General features: G+C 36.8%; 1 protein-coding gene across 1 annotated transcript in view; it reads left to right on the top strand.

The window, feature by feature from the left end:
* The first annotated feature begins 11,027 nt into the window (after positions 1–11,027).
* The window catches only part of grapa (GRB2 related adaptor protein a), a 29,382-nt gene continuing 15,076 nt past the window's right edge, over positions 11,028–25,333 (top strand). Inside the window, exons 1-3 of the mRNA XM_041974560.1 lie at positions 11,028–11,406; positions 15,897–15,994; positions 17,016–17,135. Of these exons, the coding sequence (XP_041830494.1) occupies positions 11,329–11,406; positions 15,897–15,994; positions 17,016–17,135 (296 nt within the window). The 5' untranslated portion in view covers positions 11,028–11,328. The remainder of the gene's footprint in view (positions 11,407–15,896; positions 15,995–17,015; positions 17,136–25,333) is intronic.

Consider the following 25,333-nt stretch of genomic DNA (forward strand, 5'->3'; position numbering starts at 1 on the left):
CTCCAACTGTGTATTTTGCAAACATTTTGTTTTATTTTAGATGTATTTGTATGCATTGAGTCTTAATAGTAATTCTACATATCATGGTTGTTCATTTTTGTTATTATTATTATTATTGTTATTATTATATTTATTATTATTATTTTGGTCTTTTTTCAGTTTCCATGTATCATATTGTAATTATTTCCTTTCTTTTTCATTTCAAATTTAGTGTCACATTTTGGTCACACCATTCTTTAACTTCTGAAAAACACCCAGACATGTATCAAATTTTCTTTGGGTGAATGTACTTCATTTGTAGAGGAAACTTTGAGTTGGAAAAAAAAGAAAAAAAAAGTTCATTACTCAATCAAGTGCGTGTCCTGATTTGTCAGTTCAAGGGATCGCCAGGGTTTGTATTGCAGGTGTGTCAATGTAAACCACAAACTTTGCAGAGCAACATTCCACCCACCAGATTTTTTCCTCAGAGGGTTTTAAATAAAGGGAGGGACATACTTGTCACACATTTCAGATACACGTGTATCACACGCTTTTGTTTAGTCAAATCAGGTTTATGAATAGGCCTGGAAGTTTCTCAGATAAGTGTAGAGTGAGCTATGATTAGAGTGTGCTACTTAAAAATAGTGGGTAAAGAAGAAAACGTCATAGTTTTGCATGTGTCCCAGCACAGATGGCAAAGTTGGCAGCAGCCAAACTACAGTATGTCCAATGTGACGCCTGCAGGAGGCTTTTTGGCTTTCTTTTAATATGCTATTGTATCTCCTGAATGACAGGGAGATTTTATTTTTGGCATTTCACCCTCTATCTTTATCTTGTTGAGGCTTTTCTCAAAAGGTTGTTCAGAGAACAGGATAAGCCTAACAAAGTCTAAGCCTGGCCGATTTATGTCTGTGTTGAGAATAAAGTAGAAAGAGAAATGGGTGTCAAATGATTAAAAATTTTAATCAGATTGATCACAGCTTACAAATTAATTAATCATGATTAATCACCATTTGCGACTATGCCTGAAATTTGCCCGTTTTTACTGTATTACTGTAAAAAAAACCAATTCTTACTAATATTTAATGTTAACTGACCTTCACTTAGATAAACGTCAGATGTCCAAGGGTCAGTAAATGCAGCATGTAATGTACTTCTATATGTTGTTTTGCATCATATCTACCATGTTCTAGATTATAATGCAGAACTCATACAAGCATCATCTCACCAGCCATCTCCATGGCGATAATATCTGTAATAAAACCACCCGATGTGACAACTGAACTTTAACAACTAATATTGATGAAGATCCTCTAATAAAACTGATGATCTGGTTAAAAACACATTTTTCTTTTTGTCATTGAAGTGTAAGTGTTTGTGCAGCAGTGAAGATAGTCCTACAGCAGCATTACCCAAAGTAAACACCTGTTGATAAAAATATATTAATAACGGTTTTAAAAGTTTTTCTTCACAGTTTTTTTTTTTTTTTTACATTAGATTATCAATTTAGTTGTAGTCTATACTCAGTTCAATATTACATAAAATCTAGACCTTCAAAAAAAAGGTCTAATTTGTGCCCCCCTTTTCCTGGCCAGTGCTCCTGACTGCCCCCCCATTAAAACTTTTCTAGACTCGCCCCTGCACAGCTAAAGTTTAAATCCTTTCTACCACCTGTCAGCTACTGTGTTAGAGAAGGTTCCTGATCAGCTGATCACGAAGGGCCGTCATGATTCACTGAACAGGAGAGGAGGAGAGGGAGGAAGCAGGTAAGCTGCACAGACACATAGACGACCAGAGAGCCAATCGAGCAGACACAATTGTACTAAATGCAAGAAGTTTTTTGTTTTTTTTTTTTCTTCTTCTTCTTCTTCTTTTTCTATTTATACTCATTTTAACAGGAAGAATAAAGAAAATAGCAGGCCATGATTTAAAAGAATTAAATTATGTATCTAGCAACCGTTAGGATGTTTACTTGGATTTTTCTCCAGAGGGTGACCACCACAGCACAGAAGATCATTGGCCGCCCTCTCCCATCTCTGGAGGAACTATACAGTTCCTGCTAACTCAAAAAAGCAGAAAACATTTTACGGGACTCATCCCACCCCGGATACTCTCTCTTTGCACTGCTGCCTTCGGGCAGAAGATACAGGACAATTAAAGCAAGGACAAATAGACTAAAGAACAGTTTTTATCCAAGAGCCATTGTAGTTTTAAATGCTGCCATAATTTGAGTGCCTTTTTTAATGCAACATTCAACTTTTCTGTGCAATTTTAGGCAGCCATGAATGAATTAGTTGGATGTATGGATGTGTGTGTGTGTTTTTAACTTTGCACTTTTATCTCACGATTTATTTATTTGATTTTATTTATTTATTTACACATGAACCGAGGAGGACTGCACTCAATTTCGTTGTATAATGTACAATGTTAATAAAGTTATTCATTCATGGATTTTTCTGCTGCTTTCTTACTATATTAATCTCACTGTGTTTTGTGGGAATCGGAGCTGATGACTCATCTCAGCACACATCAGAAGCCATAATTCCTGTTTGTATGAATCTTTTCATAGGAGGATTATGTATCAAATCAGGTTGGGCATGTGAAGACGACATGATCTCTGTGTGCTAATAAATACATTTATTTCTCTAAAATACAACAAAAATGAAGGAAAAGGGGAATTGAAGGAGAAATTGTAGTGAATACTATCTTTATTTTCCTCCTGCCTGCAATAAAAGATAACCCTGAGGGTGAAGTTGGGAATAGATTGAAATGTTGTAAGTGAAAGACAAATTTAACATAAAAAACAGTGCTTAAAATGTCTACCTGAGGGTAGTTACATTTTCAGTGTATCATCAAATCTTATCCAACTTATCCAACCTAAAGTCTTTCAAGCATTTAACACTTTTTATTGGTCAGTTAATGCATTAAAGGGGAGAAAAGGTCATGTAATAACATAATTTGTATGCAGAGCCTCTTTTAACCACTGGAGGTCAGGAGTGCTCTATTTTGCAAACTGGTGTATGTTTTACTGTAATTCTAAGGTAATATAGAAGGTCTCCCTAACATAGGGCCTGCGGCAATGTGCCTTTCAATATTTGATTTCTGCATTTTCCATTTTATTTAAAAAATACGTTAAATGTATTGCTTTCATGTTGTCACCCCACTTAAAACACACATACTTGGTCTTAAGAGGGCTACAGTCAGGCAGGTTTTCAATGTCTCCCTGCTCCAAAACACCTGTCTTAGATTAATGAGTCCTTGTGCAGAACTTCATAGACTGTCAACTGTGTTGGAGCAGGAACATATTGAAAACCTGCAGGACTGCTGCCCTAGTAGGACTGAATTAAGTAGCCCTGCCCTATTAGAAACTAAATAGACCTTCGCCTTCCCCTCCAGCACACTTAAGTCAAATACAATGACAAGGCAAGTCCTTATCGTGCAGAATAAGTATTGGGGGAGTGTCAATGGATTAGCTGAGCAGCCTATAGCTCTATGTAGGCTCCTTTGCATCTGCAATCAGTAAAATCCCTCAAAACCTGTTCTAGATTCATGTGACAGCTTCATTCTCCTCATCCGCCTCTTCACTCTGTCAACATATCAAAATGCCAGAAGATACATCAGCCTCACAAATCAAGAGGCGCTCATGATGTTTGGTTTCTGTCAGACACTTGCCATATCTTACTCAAATTACATAACCGAGCGGCATTTGTCACACACCAGCAACTCAGGCTGAATCTCAGTTACAATAGAAGCAACGATGCATGTGAGTCACTACAATTTGCATACCTGTCTTCAGTATGTGTGAACATAGAAAGTTCACATTAGTAAACTTACAGATGCATGTTATTGGCATATTGGTTTTGATGGCAAGCACAGTGATTGTGAAGAAGGGATTGACTGGATTCAGTTTTTGGCCTGCAGAGGGGTTTGTTGTTGCAGGTGGAGCCAGAATCAGCAGAAAAGGGAAAAGCAGACAGCAGACAAAACACCTGCCAGTCCTGCCAGGTTATTAGTAAAAATGGTGCCATATTCATGAAGTTCACGAGAAACTGGTAGAAATATTACCTGGAAAAAGGTGAGAAAGAGAAACTGGTAGAAATATTACCTGGAAAAAGGTGAGAAAGGACTGTTTAATAACTCCAGCAGATACATTTTTAGCACACAAAGCCCAGTTTACGACCTCACCTATTAATTTAATCAAAAATATTTTAATACCATCAGAGACAAAGATCAGAGCTTTGCAGCTTCTGAAGAATTTGCTTGTGTTCAACTAAGGGAGAAATGGGGTAATTAGATTCTGAAGAAGCTTCATGAGCAGCCATAGAGGTGGTGATAGTTTCATCCAGAAGGAACAAGTTGTTGAATACAGTCTGAAGGACAGAATAACAAAGCAGCAGTCATTTTAAAGAACATGGAGCAAAAAAAAAAAAGGTAAGAAGATCAGTGGACAAAGTTTGTGATGTCAAAATTGGGTTGAAATAAGTAAAACAGTTTTATACAAACTTGTTTTTTTTTTTACACAAAAATTCTATTAGTTTAAACATAGTTTTGATTTATAAGGCCGTCCCTACTTTCTCATAAACAGGGTAATACAACACCCGTCTCCAATTCATATAATCCAATTTAAAAGAATTTCAATGCAAACAGTGGCCTTACATTACACATTTCGAACAATTTAACCTTTATAAGATTCCATGTAATATACTGGGTATATAGTTATGTTTTTTGGTATACATGTCCACTACTGAACTAGTGTTTGATGGTATCAAACAAAAGCAAACAAACAAAAGAAAATAAAAACCTCTAGAACAGAAATGCATCAGTTTTTTCAAGAGTCACACAATATCTTTACACCACTCAGCGACCCTGCCTGTTGTGACTCATTGACGTGCCTTTAAGTGAAAAAAAGTCAAAGGTGTGAAAACCACAGAGACAACAAAATGTCATGGGTAAATAAAAAATGAGAAAAACTAGAGGTGAAAAGCTGAAGAGGACCTATAGTTGCAGACATATTTTCAGAAAATATCTGTAGAAAAGTAAATACAAGAAAAAATAAATTTAAGACCCTGGACCTAGGAATTAACCAGATGCTGAGAGGCGCAGTTTTTAACTTATAAGTGAAGTTGGCAGACTTGGTGCCCACTTGTTTATACCGCCATTTCCCACATGCTTCCGCCAACACTCGCAGACACACAAGCAAATGTAAACCTGCTCTTCTGTCTCAACCCTTTTGCATCAGTGCACCTGATAACATGAAGTATCACTCAAACAGAAAAGCTTGCACCTTGTATGTGCATGTCTTTCATGGGTCACAAGCATGCATCATAACCAAAAAGATATTTAAATAATTTTGTTGCGTTTAACTTAAATTTCAACACTGTTCTTTATGTCAAGATCATCATAAAATGTGTTGCTATGTATGGGTGTATAGTGGCAATAGAAAAACAGATTTTTGCTCCAGTTTAAACCTGCTATTTACAAGATTGACGAGGTTGCACTGAAAAGTACACAGGAAGTGGCATCACTGCACTGGCTGAGACTGAACAAAAACAAGGGTGTGAACAGTTAACAGTCCTTAGGAGAATAAAAACCACCAACAGACAGTAAATTAAAAAAAAACAAAAAAACTGAAGTTTTCACCCACATTTTTTTTTTTTATGTGTAGCTGTGAGGCTCCACACAGAAACAAAAGTCATTAAATATGAAAGCTTATGAGTGGATGTTCATTTACCTTCAAATCATCTGAAATGATCATTTCACACACAATGTAAATTAAACGCAAAAGGAAAAAAGCGAGTCTAGGACAGATAAGTGCTTGGCTCTTCAGCTGAAAGGCAGTTCCACTTCCTCTTCGCTTCTTCCTCTTCTCTTCCATCACCACCCATCCAGCCCTCCTCTCTTCCTCCCTCAATCCTTCTTCTAATGGCTGAGTCAAGCAGCCAGCTGACAGGGGATTTCCTGGACAGATCATGCTAAAACACCACACTTCCTCTGTTTTGTCTCACTCGCTTAGTTCTGTTCTTTTCTAAATCTTCCTGACACACAGATCAGCCAGATGATATTCATGCATTTGTGACAGCTACATTGGTTATTAATCTGACTGACTGCTTTGTTACATTCAATAAAAAAAAAGGCCCCAAAGTTTCCAGATAACCCTTTTGCAATAGAAACCCCTGGCTAAAGTCACTGGATCCTAATTATGGTAGTCAATGTTCAGAAATGGACAATTAATAAGGCTCTGTTCAAGTTTCTCTAAAAAAGGAACAAGTAAATAAAAACAATGTGAAAAATCATGAGACTGTGCTCACCAAGAGTAGCAGCTGGAAGCCAGGCAACATTTAAGGAAACTTACAAAAGACTACTGGTGTAGAAATAATTTTATTCAGTCTTTATCATGATGCTCTGTAACCCTAACCAAATAGTTTTGTTTTTTAATCATAACCAAATGATGAAATTGCTTAAACCCAACCAGTATGTGACAGCTGTTATAGACGATGCCATTTCATTGACCTAATGTGATGTCATGTCTGGGTGTATTTAGCATCTCATGGTTTTGTGCAAGCTGCAGAGCCCACCACCCACCTTCTTCATTCTGAATACTTGGCTTGTTAAAGTGAACACTTGAGAATAAAATTTGTTCACATGTGGAAGCAGTCATATCACTTGTATGTCCTGTATGTTCCTCTTGCTTTACAGCGGCAGCACTTTTGAAGGATGCGCATGCTCATATGGGTTGTAGTTAAATGTTTGAACAAATAACTGATTTTGATTATAGGCCTACAGAGCAGTATAGTTTATGAACACATCAGTCCTTTAAACCAACATCTTACTTAAACTTACACTTACACGCTTAGAAAAACTGCCTGTAACCATATAAGGTTCTTCGACTTGTCCTCATAGGAGAACCCTTATTGGTGCCTGTTAGAACCCTTTCTAAGGGTTTTAACTGAAACCTTTTCAGAGGGTTCTGACAAGAACCTATCATAAAGGGTTACACCCAGAACCATAAGTAGAAGGTTCTACCCAGAACCCCCTATGACAGGTTCTACACTGAACCCTGCAATGATGTGGTGGTTCCACCAATAACCTTTACTGGGGGTTATAGCCGTAACCCTTTTATATCCCAAGGGTTTGGACTAATAAAGACAAGACGAAAATGTAGTTCACTAAATAAAAACTGGGATAAAATTTATGGACATTTTAGTTCACGAACAAAGACGAGACGAAAATTATATTATTATATGATATGATTTGGTCAAATCCTGTCTTGACCTTTGGTCAAAGACATGATATACCCATTTTAGCTACACTGAAGTGGAGAAAAGAAACCTTATACTTGATTTTAGTTGAAGGGAAGGAATGTGGGCACAAGGTAGCTGGAAAAAACACGACAAACCTGATGAGACGTGTCGCAGTTCACCTCACTTCTGTGGTAAGCTAACAAAAATAACAATAACTTTAAACTGAGCTGCAAGCAAACTATAATTAACACAAAACACATGGGCATAAATCAAATAAAATAATACGCCACACTTAATTCAAAACCAATTTAACCTACATTTTCATTAATGAAATAGCCTAAATGTGGTATAAAAGTAAATAAAAGTGTGTTTTGAATGTGTGGGGGCGTCAGAGTTTTGTGATATCAAAATGGGGTTCCAAGCTAGAAAAGGTTGGGAACCACTTCTTTAGAAGTTTGCATCCAATGTGACATAAAATGCTGTTCTGTTTGTCTTCCGGTTACCATCACAAGAACATTTGATTTGAATTGGTGTCAATAATAATAGAAATAAATGCATGTAAACATAAAAAAAAACCTGCAATTATTTCTGCATAAAATAGGATAGTTATGTTTTAAGTATGAGTTTTAAATGGATTGTTAAATGTAGTTTATCAATGTTAAACTACTACTAACTAACAATGTAATATATTACTAAAAATGTTTAATATTATCTGCTGACAAAAAAAGTAAAAAGTAAAAGGGTAAAATGATTGTCCTGACTAAAACTAGACTAAAATGTTGACAGTTTTTGTTGACTAAAACTAGACAAATAAAATGATGTTTTCTTGAACTAAAATAAAGACTACTATGCTCGACTTATAGTCGACTAAAACCTGACGTAAAGAAAACAGGATGAGGCTGATTAAATGTGATAAAAACTAAAAAGCACGATTGAAACTGGACTAAAGTTGAGACTAAATTTAAAAATGGCTGATAAAATTAAAACTACTCCTGAGCGAGCTTATTGTGCATCCTGTGTCATCTACACTGTGGCTGCTGATTAGCGCTATTGTAAAAATGGTGCCGGAGTTCAGCCTCATGGTTTAACTCTTCAATTGACGGGTCAGCACAGTTGTCTATCGTGGCGATTGGGGTTCAGAAGCCAGTCTTGGCACACTGTTTTGCTAAATGCAATACATTTAACTAGTCTATTACAAAACATGAAATTTCAGACTTTGTTAGAATCAGTAAAAAGAAATGATGAGAGCATTCCAGACACATGGATTCAAAATATCCTTTTTTAAAACATGAATTTTTGAGGGTGATGATTTCCTAACACTCATTCTTTCACTAGGCCTTGAAGAACTTTTTTTCTTAAAAAAAGGGTTCTCTGCGTTTAAGGGGTTTCGCTAGGAACCCTTAGTCTTACAGAGACTCCTTGAAGAACCCGTTGATAGACCTTTTCACTGAAAAAGGAATTTTCAGATGCAAATGGTTCTGGGTAGAACCTCTGCCTTTCACAGAAACCCTTTTGGAACCCTTATTTCAAAGAGAATACAATTATATCTAATCTAAAAGAATTTTTTATACAAATATGTGACTTGGTTTAAAGTACCTGCAATAATACTTAAAAATCAAAGGTCATTTAATGATACTAAAAGACAAAAAACAAAAATCCCCTTTGTGGGCAGTTGCCCTTCTTGTTCTACACCGGTGGCCTTTTGTCTTAGACGTGTCTAGAACTCTAGGCCCAACCCCCAAATGATCAAGTTACCACTGACACCACTGTTGCCTTCACTTCACACATCTTGCAGCTTCCTCCTTCAGCTCTTTGTTTAGTTGAGCTTTTTGTGTTTGTTCTTCTTAATTTTGTTATCATTAAAGACCACTGCATCTATTGTTCCTGCTTCCACTATAATATCCTGTTGGTTAGTCATCACCAGTTCAGTCAATATCAGGATCTCACACCTGTTGTTTCCACCACTTTTGTTGGTATTTCCCCATCTTGACCCCAAGACATAGTTGTAAGAATTCTTTTGATCAGACAATTTTTTTTTTTTTTTTTAAGCTTACATGTTTTGACTAGAACATCAGTTTTAGTCCCAATTTTGCCTCTTCCCGACCAAGGATGGTAAACGTCAGATTATCTTAAGTCTTTTAAGTTATTTTTATAAAATGATCATTTGGTCTGAGGTGTGTTAAGAGCAAATTTGACCCAACAATCAGCTCCGAAACGGGTCGTGGCCGACAATCGGAAGTATTAAACAAGTTCAATATTTACAACCAAAAGTCTTCATGTGTGTGTGGAAAGCCGACGACTACTGAGTTATGACTGTGACGGAATGTAGCCAATCAGAGAGCGAGCTGACTGGAGCACAAGGAAGGATATAAAGTCCGTTTTCCGTTGGATTTTTCTGTTAACAATAACCTCAAGACCACCATCATTTCCTCTTCTTGTACATCCTCTTCCATGCTGGATGATGTGTTTTCCAGTTGTTGCCATGGTTCTTCTTTGCTTTTCTGGTTGTTGCTGTTTCTTCTTCGTTTTTGTTAGGTCACGTTTGGTCACGCAAAAATTCTGGCTCGGAGGACTAGATTGTAGATCGGTTCTGTTCTGTGATGAGATTATCGGACCACACCACACACAGTATGATCAAAACTGTTAAATCCCTTTTTTTATCATGTGTGAGGTCTCTTCATGTGTGCACCTAGCTTAAGACATCCTACCCAAACTCTGTACAGATGTTCCCGTATACTATCCAGCCTATATCTTACAGTCTAAACTCTTTGCTACTGTGTGCAGGCTGCACAGGCTGCACCTGAGGTCCTCTTTGGTGTGGTAGACCTCTTGGCTTTGTCTATCTCACGCTCACCAGTTCTATGCTGTATAAATAAAAAGATTATTTCATTGGTTGTGCTGCTGTTTTAATATATGGAAGCACATTCATTTTGTTCCATAACAGTGGACTGCATTGAATAATTTAAATAAATTACAAGCACAACTGAACTTATTTTAGTGAGGTGCACCCCTAATGATGGCTAATTCAGCATCCATTTTGCATCTTACCTATACTCTAAGCGCTTTTCAGTGAATAAAAGTTAAGTCCGATGTTGATTCTTGTCTTATCTATTGCTCTGTCCTTTTCTCTCTTTTTCCTCTTTCTGCTATGATAATGTCCTCTTGTGTTTCTTCGATGAATCAGCCATGGTGCATCTTTAGAACGGCTGTTGATATTCAGTTACTGGCATGTGGTGGCGTGCAAAGAGCTAAACTTAGCCGTAATGTGTTGCACCAAGCTGGGAAAACGAAGTTACAAGTGCGGTTTCTCAACCTCAGGACACTACCGGGCAACGGCAGCTCCAGGAACATACATAATAAATGTTGCTGTACCATCAAAACAAGTCAGAAACACTGAACTGTTGAGAAGTTGTTTTTAAAAAAAGTAATGAAAAAGTAAAACAATAATAAATTCTTGGAATCATTGGTGAACCACTGCATTCTGTGCTGACCTTTTACTGCTTCCTTGGAAACAGGTTAATCGGCAATGATAAAAGAGGAGGAACAAGCAAAAGCTCTTTTGTCAGCTTCAAAGCGTGAAACTATAGTTTTCAAGTTGGAGAAATTGTAACGACAAACCACAGTGAGAAACACACACACACACACCTACACACACGACTGAAAGAAGCATTCTCACAAATTCACAGAAGCCACATCGAGTGTATAAGACAAAAATATACACACAGGAAGTGCCTCCCACTCTTTTGCCCCTGCAAGCTGACTCTCTCTCTCTCTCTTGCTCTGTCTCTCTCCGAGTGTTACTCATGGCTGTGTGTTGCTGAGCAGCAGCCAGTCGTGTTTTTCCCCTCGCCGAGCGCGCTCACTCTCATCCTCTGCTCTGACTCTCCTACGCCGCTCGCTCTGTTGCTCCAAGGACAGACCGGATCTCTCTTTTCCTGTTCTTCTATTCCTGTTTCTTGTTTAACTGTATCTTGTTCTGTCATCTTTCTGTTTTATACTAATCTCCCTCTTCTCTACCTCCCCGTTCTTGGGGAACTATTGGGGGTACCAGTGTATGTGTTTGAGCGTGTATGTGTGAGTGAGTGTGTATGTGCTGGGGGGGTTCAGCATGGAAGCAGTGGCAATGTATACGTTCCGGGCAACAGAGAGCGATGAACTCAGTTTCAACAAGGGAGAAATGCTCAAGGTAAGAGAAATCAATCAATCAATCAATCAGTGAAACAATCTATCTATCTATCTATCTATCTATCTATCTATCTATCTATCTATCTATCTATCTATCTATCTATCTATCTATCTATCTATCTATCTATCTATCTATCTATCTATCTATCTATCTATCTATCTATCTAAGTATTTGTCTGTGACTATTAGAAAACCAACTTTAACTTCCTGAGATAAAAGGTCCTTGTATGAGGTCTTTTTTTTTCTTATAAACTACTTCCTGTTAAAGACAAAACCCAGGTTTTATGCTTATCCGGTCCTACTAGTCCCAAACAGTTGAGCGAAAAAAAAAAAAAAAAAGCACAATAAATTAATAAATAAAGTCAAAGCTTGGGTGTTAGGAGGTTAGCATTTCAGCAGTCTGTACTAGGTGTTGCTGTTGCTAGCAAAAGAAAGATTATAAAACAAAACCTGCATGTCCATGTTTTTTTTCTGTTGGTACAGATGTCGGTAAAAGTTTTTGACTCCAGGTAACTGTACATTTCAATGAGTAATTGAACAATTACTTTAGAAACAAATTTATTGACTTCTTTTGTTAGGAAATAAAGTATAGCCGTACCTTGATTCAAGGTAATTGTCTTGTTGATTCATTTCATCCTGTTTTTGGATGCTTTTTTTCAGTTGAAAAGTCCATTGTTGGAGATTAGCATGTCATGCTGAAGTTGGATAGTGATTTGTACACTTTATTTATTTATTTAAATTGTTACTTAATTTCTTGTACTATCTGGTAATGTTTGGGCATCCAACCCTGTGGGGCTGAGGTTTAGAAATACGTTGTAGTTTGCCATAAAATTGACCCTCACACAACATCCATAGCATGTTAAATCAAGCAAATACAATTTTTACATTTCATGTAATGGTTTCTCCTCTCTCTTTCTTTTTTTTTCTGTGCTGGGCACCTGGGTACAGCTTGATATTTCCATTAAAGCCACAAGAGAGGCATCACATCAATCTTTTCATCCATCAGTAAGATAGAAGATAAACATTTCCCAATGCAACAAAGCAGTCTAGTCCTTCATTAGGCTTTTCTTTTTTTTTTTTTCTTTTTTTTCTGCACAGCTGGAAATTACTGTGGTGGAAAATTGTCCCTTCAGAACATTAACTGTAAACCTCGGGGTTAAAGAGCAAGCGCTCTACTCTACACTCACACTGTGGCACCAGCTGTTTGACAGTCATACATGGATAAATCCCTGATAGGTCACAGTGGGATCAATTGCTTCTTTATATTTTGCTTCAGTTGTTCAGCTTTAAATTATTTTCACTTTACGCACAAAGGCTGTGTGAAAATCTTGAAAATCTTTCAGTAGAGGGAAAAAAACCTACAAAAAAAAACGTATGATATACCTTCGATCTTACAGGATAGTAACTCCTGAGAACATAATTTCCCTTTCATAAACTATTACACACTTTCTCTCATTAAACGCATTATTGCAGATTCTTATCATTTCTACTGCAAAGAAATGTGTGCATGCAATCAACATGAGTTTAGTTTTGATGCGTGAGTAAGTATAGTTAGCTTTTTATGTGGATTTGCTTTATGGTCGCAGTCATACATTTACATAAATCAAAGTAGGGCAAAGCTTTTGACACTATTGGGCTAATGTGCCACACTTTCTTTCCCCCTGATGGATAAATGGCTGTCTTGTCTGCATTCAGCCCTGGTTTATACTGGGGTCAAATGGTACTCTTAAATAACTCCTCACATTTGTTCATTTCTGCTTGAAGCACCTGAGGACCTCAGTTTTATAAAATCGTATATAAGTCAAGCAAATGCGTGCAAAATAATTATATTAAACTAGCAAACACTTTCCTGTTGGTACTCCTGGGTGCCATTCATTGCCTTTTATATGTCTAAACTGACCTTTCTCATAAAAAAAAACACAGTTAATGGTCCTAGAGTTGCTAAATTTTCCAACCCTATTAACAATATGAATAGGAGCGTATCTGTCATCCTATTGAGTGCGTTGTTTTGTTTATTTTTTATTGTGCAGAGTTGTGCGTCACTGGATTGAACAACCAGATTGAAATGAATGTTGACTCATAAAGAAATTATATAAAAAAAATATATATATATATATATATATTTTTGGCAAATATACTAAATGTTTTCCATCAGCAGCGTTGACATCCTGAATGGGAGGTTGTCTTGTGGAAGTCAAGGTGAGGGTGGATGGATTAACTCTTTCCAGCAAGGTCTTTGTATATGAACCTGGATGTATTTTACTACAACACAACCTGCTGCCATTTTTACAATGTAATTGAGCATGCAATAGCCAAAAGACCTCATATTCCTACAAATATGGTGGCAACATCAATGTGTTTCATTTCTGTTGTATTAAATGTGAGAGGACTGCTATTTTTAATGACAGATGACATCATCAGTAACATCACCTATCACTAAAAAGAAAAAAAAAATTAAAAAACTACTGCAACGTTGCAAATTCCATCATGAGGTATTTTTATTTTCATTTAATTTCATTGACCTGTCAAAGGGATGCTGATTATTCTCCTATTTACAATTTAATTTAATACAGATAAAATCCAGAAGTTAATGTAGCCTAGACTCAAGACTGCTTAAATATAAATCCAGTTCAGTTTAACCAAATTCTGGGTAATGTGATCTACAGTCTAACACAGTCTGAACTAAACCTATTCTAACATGCCCTCAACCCTGCCTCACGTAGCCTAAATAAAGTATAGATTTGGATACTTTCAGTTTGATTAAAATTAAAATAAATAAACTTGTCTTTTGGAAAAAATGCCCAGTGTTTTTAATTTAACTATACAGTTGCAAAGCTGTTTCTGACTATATTTGTTGACAATATATCACATAACAGAAGGTTTCAGGGGTCAACTATTATTTATTTAACTTTACTATCATAGTTTTCATTTCACTGACGAAACACTGAGGCAGTTTGACAAAAGCAGGAAAATGAGGAAAATAAGGGGTTTATGAAAATGTGTAACTGCAAACCAACCAGAACAAGAAGAAGAAAAAAAAAGAGAATCTTAAAATATCAAAAAGCCTTGCCACTGCTGGATTAGACCACTGAATGCAGGAGTGACAGAAGGGATAAAACAGGTAAACATCAAAGAAAGAGCACATCATGATAGGATGTGCTTTTTACTGCCCTCATCACAATCACTGTGTTAATGAGAAGCTTGTCTAAAAAAATTTAAATAAAAACAATTCGCCATTACAAATATCAGATAACTTTAAAATAAAGCTGTGGTCTGGAGCACAAGTTACTGCAAGAGTGTTACCTTCTATTTGTATAAAAATTACATTAAATGGGTCTGCCTTTATGAGTAGCAAAAATGCTGTTAACTTTGTACTATGTTACATAAATACATTGTATATAACACTATGAGAGGATTTCTTTTCTCATCTACACCTATTTTATTCTGATGTAATTTGAACTGAGCCTCATTTTAAACATTTAAGATTTGATTTCTGGTTGCTTGTAAATTTAATCCTCATAGCAAGACTGTAACTTTAGCAGCAATAAGGGTGTATCCAGAAAATCTTTAACTGGGTGAATAAGATGAGGCAAGTTAGTTTGGGGTGGGCAGTCAGTATATAGCACTAACTACAATGAAGCAGGATCATTGTTAACTTTGGCAAAGTACTAAGATTTTTGGGTGTTTGGAAACTCTTAAATAACAGCTTTTAGCCATTTCCACTGTCAAAAGCAAAACTGTTTATAGGTTTAAATAAATTGATTTAAATTCTGCAGTTTTTTATAACTTTAGTCATAGCTTTGATTATGTTTTGATATTGCACAATTAAGATAAAAGATGTTGCAGTCAAAGCATCTGCAGAAAGACCAATGACGAACCAGTCAACACAGCTGTTCTTGTGCTGTTGCTGCTAGAATCCACTGGCTATAGACTTCGATGAAGGATTTTGCACACTGCTTAGACTTCAGACATGTATTCTGATTTTCCAACTTCACATACTGCTATTCAAGTTTGGTCAAGAAACTCTTGTGGAGCATATTACACCTTTACAAATGTGCCTTAGAAAAGGAAATTTGCACAGCTATCATTGTATAGAATAATCATATTATAGAAATACATATTTTTCAATATTTTTAAAGAATACATAAAGATAAACGAAAACTAAAAGTAAAATATGATTAATAAAAATAAATCATTGTTCATGTCTGTAGAAGTAAAATATTGAATGTGGAAAAAGCTTTGTCAACATATTGCACTTTTCCATTGTGCAATATCCCATGACGAGAAGGTAGAAAAATCATATAACTTTGAATATCACACTTCCTGACTGCCCTCTGCAAGCTCTCCATGACCAAGAAGCAATATGTGGCCAGTCAAGAATGTAGTAAGACCTGGCAGGAAGGTGGATATTTGCCAGGAGAGACAGAAAAATTGTGACCTTTCACCTTACCTTATAGATAACATTTCATGTGTTTGTGTGTTTGCTCCTAGATCACCAACATGGAAGATGATCCCAACTGGTACACAGCTGAGCTCCACAACAGGAAAGGCTTTGTGCCAAAAAATTACATTAACCTGCGGCCACATGCGTAAGTACACACACATGCACACACCGTTTCAGCTCATCTTTGACTCAGATTAATTCACTTAACACATCCACCACTGGTCTATCTAAAAGCTCATCAGTGAGGATGCGTACAGCGGGCAGCCCCGGGCATTTTTTTGCTCTGCTTTGGACATCTGCACCCTCACTGCCTTACATAATCACACGATCCAGCCCCCCCCTCCTCCCATATGTGTGTGTTTACAGTTTACAGTAAATCTGCTGGTACACCCTGTTTCCCCATCAGATAGTCATACACCAGCTGGGTTCTACGTTTGTGGTGACAAAAACCAAACTGACAAGACAGCAATTCCAGCAGCTTTGGCTTGTTAATTAATGAACACTGACGTATGGTCTAGTTGGACTTGTCTAGTTAAGCTTGTACACCCCCTCAAGAGGAATCTGCAGGGTTTCGTGTCTCAGAGCATTTTCTTTCTTTCTCCATCCTTCACGTTTCTTCCTCAAAGCCATAAGGAAAAAGAACAAAAACCACAATTATAACCTAACGGCTAAACCCATTAAAAGGATGACATGATTTGTACAGTTTATTGGATGGACTTTCTATGTATGTGAGTTGATAAGCTCATGAGGACAGAATGTCACTCCGTCAAGCCTTGCATCCAAGCAAACTGCCCTACTAAGCAAGACTAATGAGCAAAAAAATTTGATAAAATACGACACTGTTACTCACGCTCCATAGCTGACAACTCAAGCCTTTTGGGGATTTGTTTTATGTACAAATTTAGCAGCGTATTTTAAAATAACTTCACATGCGCCACACATTTCTTTCTTACCTTGAACCTCTTTTATTTCTCTGTCAGCAACGATCTGTACTTTTTTGACATAGTTTGTAAACATCAGAGCCAGTAGATATCTACTAACAGCAACTCCTTTGTCAAGTTGTTGTGCATAATTTTAGCTGCGGCTTTTCAGACCCCTACACAATCATTTTTATATATAAAACAGTGACATAAATGACCTCTTTCCCTTTTTCTGTGTGCCTCCAGCTGGTTTGCAGGCCGTATATCTCGTGGTGTGGCAGAAGGTCGACTCAGACACAGAGAGTGTGGAGCCTTTCTAGTCAGAGAAAGCGAGAGTGCTCCTGGGGAGTTTTCGATGTCTGTCAGGTAGGAGATAATTATTCTTCACATGTACATTTGCAAGCTAAATCCTCACCGTATACATTTTTTTCCATGCTAATATTTTCTTTTACACAGGATGGCATCTACACACTGATGTGATTTATGCATTCCTATACATTAGCCTTTACTAAACCCATCATGTTTCTTCATACGGATCATTGAAGTTTTTCCATCTCATCTAATGCATAGTAATTGAATTAGTAAATCCACCTTCCCATGTGCAGTTAGCATGATTTCCTCATGTTTGCCCATTAATATACTTTGAGTGTGTTAATTTAAATTTTTGAGCGTGGGTGTCTGCATGCTGTATTTATGATGGCAGCAGGGGACCATTGGAATAGACAGAGTATAAGGTGTCAAGCAGAAGGTAAAGAGAGAGGATCTGTAATCCCTCTGGTATAATGTGAGTTTATCCTGTGTGTCACACCACAGTATCTAGAGCCGCTGGTGTGGCTGATTGGTCGTCTTGTCAGGGCAAGGATGACGGTGAAGGATACAGCTGAGGCTTGGCGTTGTGCCTCTGGGGGCTATGTGGATATTGGATGGAGAGTCAGGGTGTGTGAAGGCTCTGGAGTCTGAATTTTGGTGCTGATAAAAGCTAGAACTGGAATTAAGGGTTGGCTCCTCACCGGGGCCTTGGGCTTTAGGCTTTAAGGAAACCTGGCTCAAGTCAGGGGTAAAGTGTTGGATTTGTGGGTTGTTTTGTGGTTGGTTGTGAAATTGCCTTGGCATGATATCTCTCGCCCTCTCTAGGGATTTGTCTGACAGCAGGTTTCTGAAAGGAAAGGGAAATATAAAGGGAAAATTAGAGAATACAGAGAGCAGGAAAAGAAGGTGCAACAGAGAAAATAGATCTAAGAAGCAACAGAAAAGATTTTTATGCCTTTTGTGTTTTTTTTTCTTTTCTTTTCTTTTCTGCTGTTTATTGATGTCTGTCTGGCTGTCGTTGCTGACTGGAGTAGCAGCTTGAAAAATGGGTCAGGTGTGTGTGTGGTTCTTATGTGCTGATGGCACTCCTGTCAGAGGAGACGTCCTGACAGCAGTGACTGTGGAGACCTCAGTCTGAGCTCATCTTTGACGGCAGTCTGTAACAAATCCAATCCAGTTTTACAGACGGAAACCAAGATCAAACTTTGATCAAATTTACATATTTGGCTACATATTCGCTCACCTGTAAACAAACTGCTTGTTTTATTTACAGCCACAGTTTGATTTGTTTTGACCCACCACAAAAATCCACTCATAAAAAGTGTCTCTACCTGTTTTTAAGCCACAGATCTTATTAGAATAGTGCATACTGACGGCTGGTCAACATGATGGTCTTGGGTAAAAACTGTTTAGAGTATACAGAAACCAGTGATGAAGTAAAAAGTCCCTGCATGCTTAATTAACCTTATGTGTAATTTCCAGAAAACTTTCAGCATTAAGTACATGACCTCTGTGTGCTCTGTCATAACTTTGTTTTAAAGAAAAGATTTGTTGAGCGCAGGCAGCATATGGGGCCTTATTAAAACTGTGTAAAATGCTTTCTGAGAGGTAGAATATGTGGCAGGGGACAGGCTACTTTCAGACCCTGCCAGTGAAACTATCCCAATGGGTTATTTAATCGCTTATTTTTGGAAAGTGAAGTGATGCCAACTGAGACATTTATCAAGAGATGATGAATCCTTTTTGCCTATCTGGGCATTTTCCCAACTCTTTGACTCAGCAGAAGGTGCATTCAGAGGATAGATTAGTTTTTTTTTTTGTTTTTACTTGTGCACAATGGTGCAACTTAGTTCTCTCTTCTTTTTGTAAAGTGTACGTGTTCACATTTTGACATTTGAGTTTTCAAATTCTTGCAGAGAAGACACAAACATTTCACTTATTGTTAAATGGAAAATGCCACTTCCTGGTGCATGCTTTGCAGCAGTCACTATTGAACTCACCCCTTCAACTCATCACTGATTAGTTTTAGTAAATATCTTTGTTGTGTCTATTAATTTTATATTTTACATCTACTATAGTATTGTTCAGGAAAAGGGCAAATTGCAGCTTACTCTTGTGTGTCAATACTGAAGCAAACTGTGTGTGTTATCTGTTAATGGATGCAAAATCGTGAATAAATTGCAGAATTTAAATTTTTTTTTAGGCTAATTATAAATCATAATCACAGGGTTTTTAAATGTTGTGTTGTATGGCCAAGTGTGTTTCAGTGTGGCTGATGATTTATATACAGAAAGACATGGGGGACTGTGGGCTGTAAACACAGAAAAAAAACACAAAACAAAACAAAAGCACAACAGTTGCTAACAGCTTTAACATGTAATCTTCATCCTCTTGCCTCACACACACAAATTGAAAACATGAACATAGCTTCCTGCCAATCATAGAGCTTAAATGAGACTTACCAGGTTTTGTGATTTCTGAGCGTATACCATGTTTAATGACACTCTGTAAATAACAGAACAAGTTTTTTTTATCTTTGCTAAACTGATTTTGTGAACATAAAACCACAGCAGAGAAGTTGTGCTTAGGGAAACCAAAGAGCTAGCAGTGGCCCTGGTCTGTCAGTTTTTAGTTTAGTCTCAGTTTCCTTTTTCCAGATGTGAAAAAGGTGCCTGCAATTCTGTTATTATTGCATTTAGGCAATACATTAAAACAATATTACACAAGTTTCCAACCTTAAAACTCTGTACTTCTGACTTGTTTTGATGGCAAACTGTTAAATATTATGCACATTCCTGGAGCCTTAATAACCCTGCAGTATCCTGAGGCTGAAAAGAAACATACTTTACAACTTTGTGTTCCAGCCTGGAGCATCATGTTAACTACAGCACTGTGTCACATGTCAGCAATTGATATCAAACCACAGGCCATTTTGAACACCTACCACGCCTGTTTCAGCAAAAAAATGAAAGAAGACATTAAAGGAGGAGGTGAAGAAAAGATAGAGAGAAAGTGACTGAGCAAGCGATAAGACAGAGTTTAGAGAAGAGACAGGATGCAACACAGATGCCAAATTAGCAGTTTCTGTGTGTGTGTTTCAAAGTTAAAAATCAGGTAAGCTTCTGGTTTCGTTCATACTCCTCTGGGTTTCACATATACTGACTAAAAATCATTAAAGATATACTGCTTTGTGAAATCTAAACCTAATTAATTGGATTTAGCTCAGTTAAGAAAGTTTGTTTCTCCTCTTGCTGTGTTTTGTGTTTTTGTTACTGTATCATTTTGTAAGAAAGTCAGCTCAGATGAAACACCCGATTAAAGAAAAAGAGACATCCAGTCATTTTTCTATGCACCAAAACACCAGTTGTAAATGTTCCTAGTGATGTTAAGGGCAGATTGAAAAAGTCTTAATAAGACAGGAGAGAAGTTCTTCTATAAATGTGTCATAATGGTCTAATTAGGAAAAAACGGCACAGAGAACAGAGCCGAACTAAGAGAGACAAGGACAGCCAGAGAGAGGCAAAGTCTTAGGTAGGTTTGTTTATCTGTAATCAGTGCTTTGAAATGTTCAGCCATTTCATACTGTACATGTGCTGAATAGTATCTATTGTTAGAGACACATTGGTAAGTAGGAGTCAGTAGGAGAGGAGAAAGAGTCAGAGTCAGTGAGAAAAGGCTGAGACTTTAAATGGACAGGAGCACAGTAGATAGCCTACTTCTTATCACCATGCCTTCTCCCCCTCTAACATATGCTCTGGAGAATTTTTTTTTCCTGTTTACTGTCTCTCAACATTGAAATAAAATTTCCGCCGTGGCACACAATTGCTTTTCCTGTGGCCCTATCTTTTATCAGGTGAAGGTCATGTAAAACAAAAGAAATTTTCTTTCCCTTTATAACCTGATCCTGTTTGTATGAGTCAGATGTCCATAAACAATACCTGTGTGTATGAAAGTGTGTGTCACAGCTGAAGCTCTGCACATTCGCTCTTTATTTGGAGAGTTAAGTCTATGTCTATTCCCTGATATTGATATTATTAATTATTATTGTTCAAAAGGTCACGATCCAACCTCACAAAGGCGTCAGGGGTATGTTTACTTTACCTTAAATGAAATTTGTAAGACATCATTTATTAGCTGTATTTATCAGGCAAAAGTGTTCTCCAAAAGTGAAATGGTACCCTTTTGCACTTTAAACAGTCAGAAGTGTCTAGAAAAATAACTGAATTACAAACAACACATTTTAAAAGAGTAATTCGATGACCCACTGAAGCCCACAAAAAGAACAGTTTCTCTATTGCTTTATTATTTAACTGAAAATACCAGCAATGGCACACGTCCCTAGATATCACTTGCTTCTACAGACTGATGGTTTGTAGAGTAAGTGGGGAATCTGGCTGTTCATTCAGGTTTTTATCAGTCATCATCAGTCTCTTGTCAGGGACATTACTCCAAAGAGGAACCATTAAAGACAACTGACCCCGTAGGCTTTGCTTACATTACAGCTGCATCTTCTCTGAGCTTTAAGTAACACGCAGTGAGTTCAGTGTCCCATGAATGTCATCACTTGGGGGGTAATTTCACACTTGGACAACCTCCGAAAAACACTAGCTGGATAAATTAATGCATGTAGAGAAAATGTGTCAAAGAAGTGAAGAATTGAACAAGTAACGTTATGTAACATCCCCTCGGTATAAATAAGTGGGACAGAGCCGGCAGGCATTTTTTTTTCCCCTGTCAAATTCTTCTTTTAAGTCTGGGTGAATGAGAAATTAAAACACATCTGGCTTTGTTACATCACTGAAAAATGTGTTATTAATCACCCAGTCCAACACAACGTTTGAAGTAGATATAGGGGCAGCTTAACAAAGTTAGGATAGCTGTTCAAGTCCACTCATGTCTTTGATGGGTAGTTAAGCTGAAAATAAGTTAAGTTGAAAATATCTCAGAAAATACTGAAGTAACTTATGTTCACAAGTCAACTCAACTTAATTGTGGGAGTACGTTTTAATAGTTGTCTCAAGTTTGTCAAACTTAATATTTTGATTTACTCTCTAAATGTAAGTTAATTCAATTTTTTTCATTCTTGATGTGTTCTTGATGTGGTTGTTGAAAGTCAGATCTGAGTCTATCAACAACTTGGTCAGTGATTATAAGAGCCCAAGTCTCCAGGTATTTACCAAACTTTTGCTACCAAACAGAATAATCTCAGGTTTGTTTTCATTTAATTGTAGAAAAAACTAACAGCCGTCTTGCTGTGAGGCAGTCCATGAATGAATGACGAAATTAATGAATTCATGTATTTATGTTTTTCATTGTGGCACAATTTAATAAAGGACACATTTAAGTAATTATTGATACATTTATTTATTGAACAGGTTATTTGCCATTTTAATAGATTAATGACATTAATTAATTGTTTAGTGCTGTACAGATAGGATGCTAACTTTAGCTAGCATAAATTTGGAAGTAATAAGATCATTTTTCCTTTAAAATTTTTAGCATAAAACATTAAATAAATTGGAAAAATGTCTGAAAACTATTTTTGCCAATATGTTTAGTTTAGATTCATTAAAACACTGTCATTGTATTGTATATTCCCCATTGATTTCTCTTTTGGTTTTGAATTCTTTAATTAAGTTTATCCATATTTGACACCACAGCTCAATAGCATGATTTAATATCACAGCTCAGTGATCATAATACAATTGAGAAGGACAGCAACATAAATACAGAGAGAAATAGAAAGTATTGGAAAATAGAGTAAGATGGAGAGAGAGACAGAGTGTAAAATTGATAGGAGAGGCGACAGCATATGGTGGATGGATTTGGTGTATGATACAACTTTTTATTTTATTTGAACTGAAATAGAACCAGTCACTCTGGAAGATAAAGCCTTCAGAAGGTGCCATGAAGCAGTTTTACCACACACAAGCAGGCCGCATTGTTCAAAACTGTGTTTGAAAAGTCATCAGTGATGTGAATCAATGCATAATAACAATATTTGTATAATTACAAGGCAAAGCTAACCAATGGATGTTTTAATGTTCTAAATAAACTCTTTTTTAAAAATCTCAATTAACATTCCTTTCCTGTTTTTGTGCTAAGTTATACAAAAAAAATAGCTTTTATATTTTTACAGACAGATAGGATGCTAACTTTTGCTAGCATCATTTTGGAAGTAATAAAGTTCGTTTTTCTTTTGAAGGTGCTTGCATAAAACATAAATGAATTATGTTGCGAACACATCTGAAGATATTTTTGCCAAGATGTTTTAAAACACTCTAGTTTTATTGTTTTATATTCACTTTTATAGTCTCTCTAGGTCTGCAGGGCTATTTGATTTATAATACTTCAGTTTAGCCTCCGTGTCCTGACTGTGTCATGTTATGGATATAATGCTTTAACATGGTGAGAACATCAAGTCGTGAATAGACCTGGCTAAGTAACATATCAGCTTTTGTGATGGTGTGCTTAATGTTAAACATACCCTTGTTGGAGATTTTTGCCTGAACTCTTGGGCGTTCACAATAAAGTAGGTTTAGTAGAGTGTCATAATCAAATGTGGTAGGCTGTAAGAAAATTGGGAGAGGACACACAAAATGCAAAAATATAATTACAAAAATATGAACAAAATGTTTGAAGTTGGCAGTTTCAGTAGTGTAGATGTTAATGTATGTGATGTTAATGTATAACCTGGACACACTGGGCCCAAATTCTCTGGCAAAAAGGAGCCACCCACTCAAGCTCCAGCACATCAACCTGAGCATAGAAGACACAGTTTGTATAGGTACTCAAATACAGGTAAAGCAAGTTAAAACAAAATTGTCTTTTTTTAAAAAACTGTTTTTAAAATGAAACAAAACTTGTTGTGTTTAGGTACAAAAAGCCTTTAAAATTCCTGCACATTTCTCAGAAAGTGCTACCTTGTGACACTGTTGGCTCTTTTGGCTGAAAGATGTATGGACAGGTATATTAGCGACAATTTCATTGTTGCAGATGCTGCCTGTCCAACAAAATTAATTAAGATTCAGAGGTGCAGTAATCCCTTTTGGTTACTTTTAGACAGGCTTGCTGCTTCCACCTGCTTCCAGACTTTATTCAAGGATAGCAAACCATCTGTTAGATGACGTATATATATATATATATATATATATATATATGAAACTTACTATAAGTTACAATTATGTAACTTACTTTACTCATAACATCACAGACCAGACGTGAGGAAGATAATAAGATAAAAAGAAACCCATTTCCTGTTAAACCAAGAGCAAGCTATCTGCCCTTTTTTTATCCCAATTATGTGTTTCTCCATGTTTCTCTTTTTCTTTTATCCCTTCAATGCATTCAGTATACACTGATCTCTGTTCTTTTTCTTCTTCTTCTTAATATTTTTGGCAAAAACAAATTGGTGCATTACTGCAGTGTGGACCAGAATATTTCTAAGAGCCCAAGTCGTCAAAACATTAGTTTGTCTGCTACATTTTCCCAATCCCATGCACCCCCTCAGTCATGTTGCCGCACCCTCCAAGATCCACTGGAATGTCGGCAACTTCTTCACTCAGATCTCAAACATATTAATCTTTGACTTCGGTAAAATAATTGGATTATTTCTTCCCTTGAAGCATCTCTCATTCTGGAACAATACTTTATGATTTTTTTTTCTATGACTACATTTATTTTTTAAAAAAAAAGTTTCCTGTAAAAACCTAACATCGATTCGAGTAAACAGAATATTCTTCACAAAATATATCTACATCTAGGACATCAGCTCTTGTCTGAATTTTCAGGTAGATATAAAATGTGTAAGGAATTTAGTTAATACTGCACTTTCACACATGTCAACACGACTCTAACAAACATCTTTTACCATCCTTCCCCTGGTTTGCTCTTTCATAGCTGTCTCAATCAGAGAACACAGAAATACACTTAAACACACTTCCTGCTTCTCTTGTAACCCAGCTATTAAACTAAGTGATGCCTTATTAATGATCCAAGCGATTCTGAACCCCTCTGACATGCACAACAAGGACAAGCTCACACACACATGACTAGTACGCTTAGCAACAGAGTTATCATACTCCCCAACCGAAACACATGGGCCCACAAAAACATGGTGTAATCAGTGATTTGCAGCACAGCCACACACAGTTAAATTGACAGCTGATGGTGTCATTCTAATTGTGTAAAGTAATCCAGACATCTGCAGCGGTTTAGCAGCTGAACAGCAGATTAGGGGACGGGAGGTTGGCAAA

Source organism: Melanotaenia boesemani, chromosome 2, assembly GCF_017639745.1.
Source record: "Melanotaenia boesemani isolate fMelBoe1 chromosome 2, fMelBoe1.pri, whole genome shotgun sequence".
Taxonomy (NCBI): Eukaryota; Metazoa; Chordata; class Actinopteri; order Atheriniformes; family Melanotaeniidae; genus Melanotaenia; species Melanotaenia boesemani.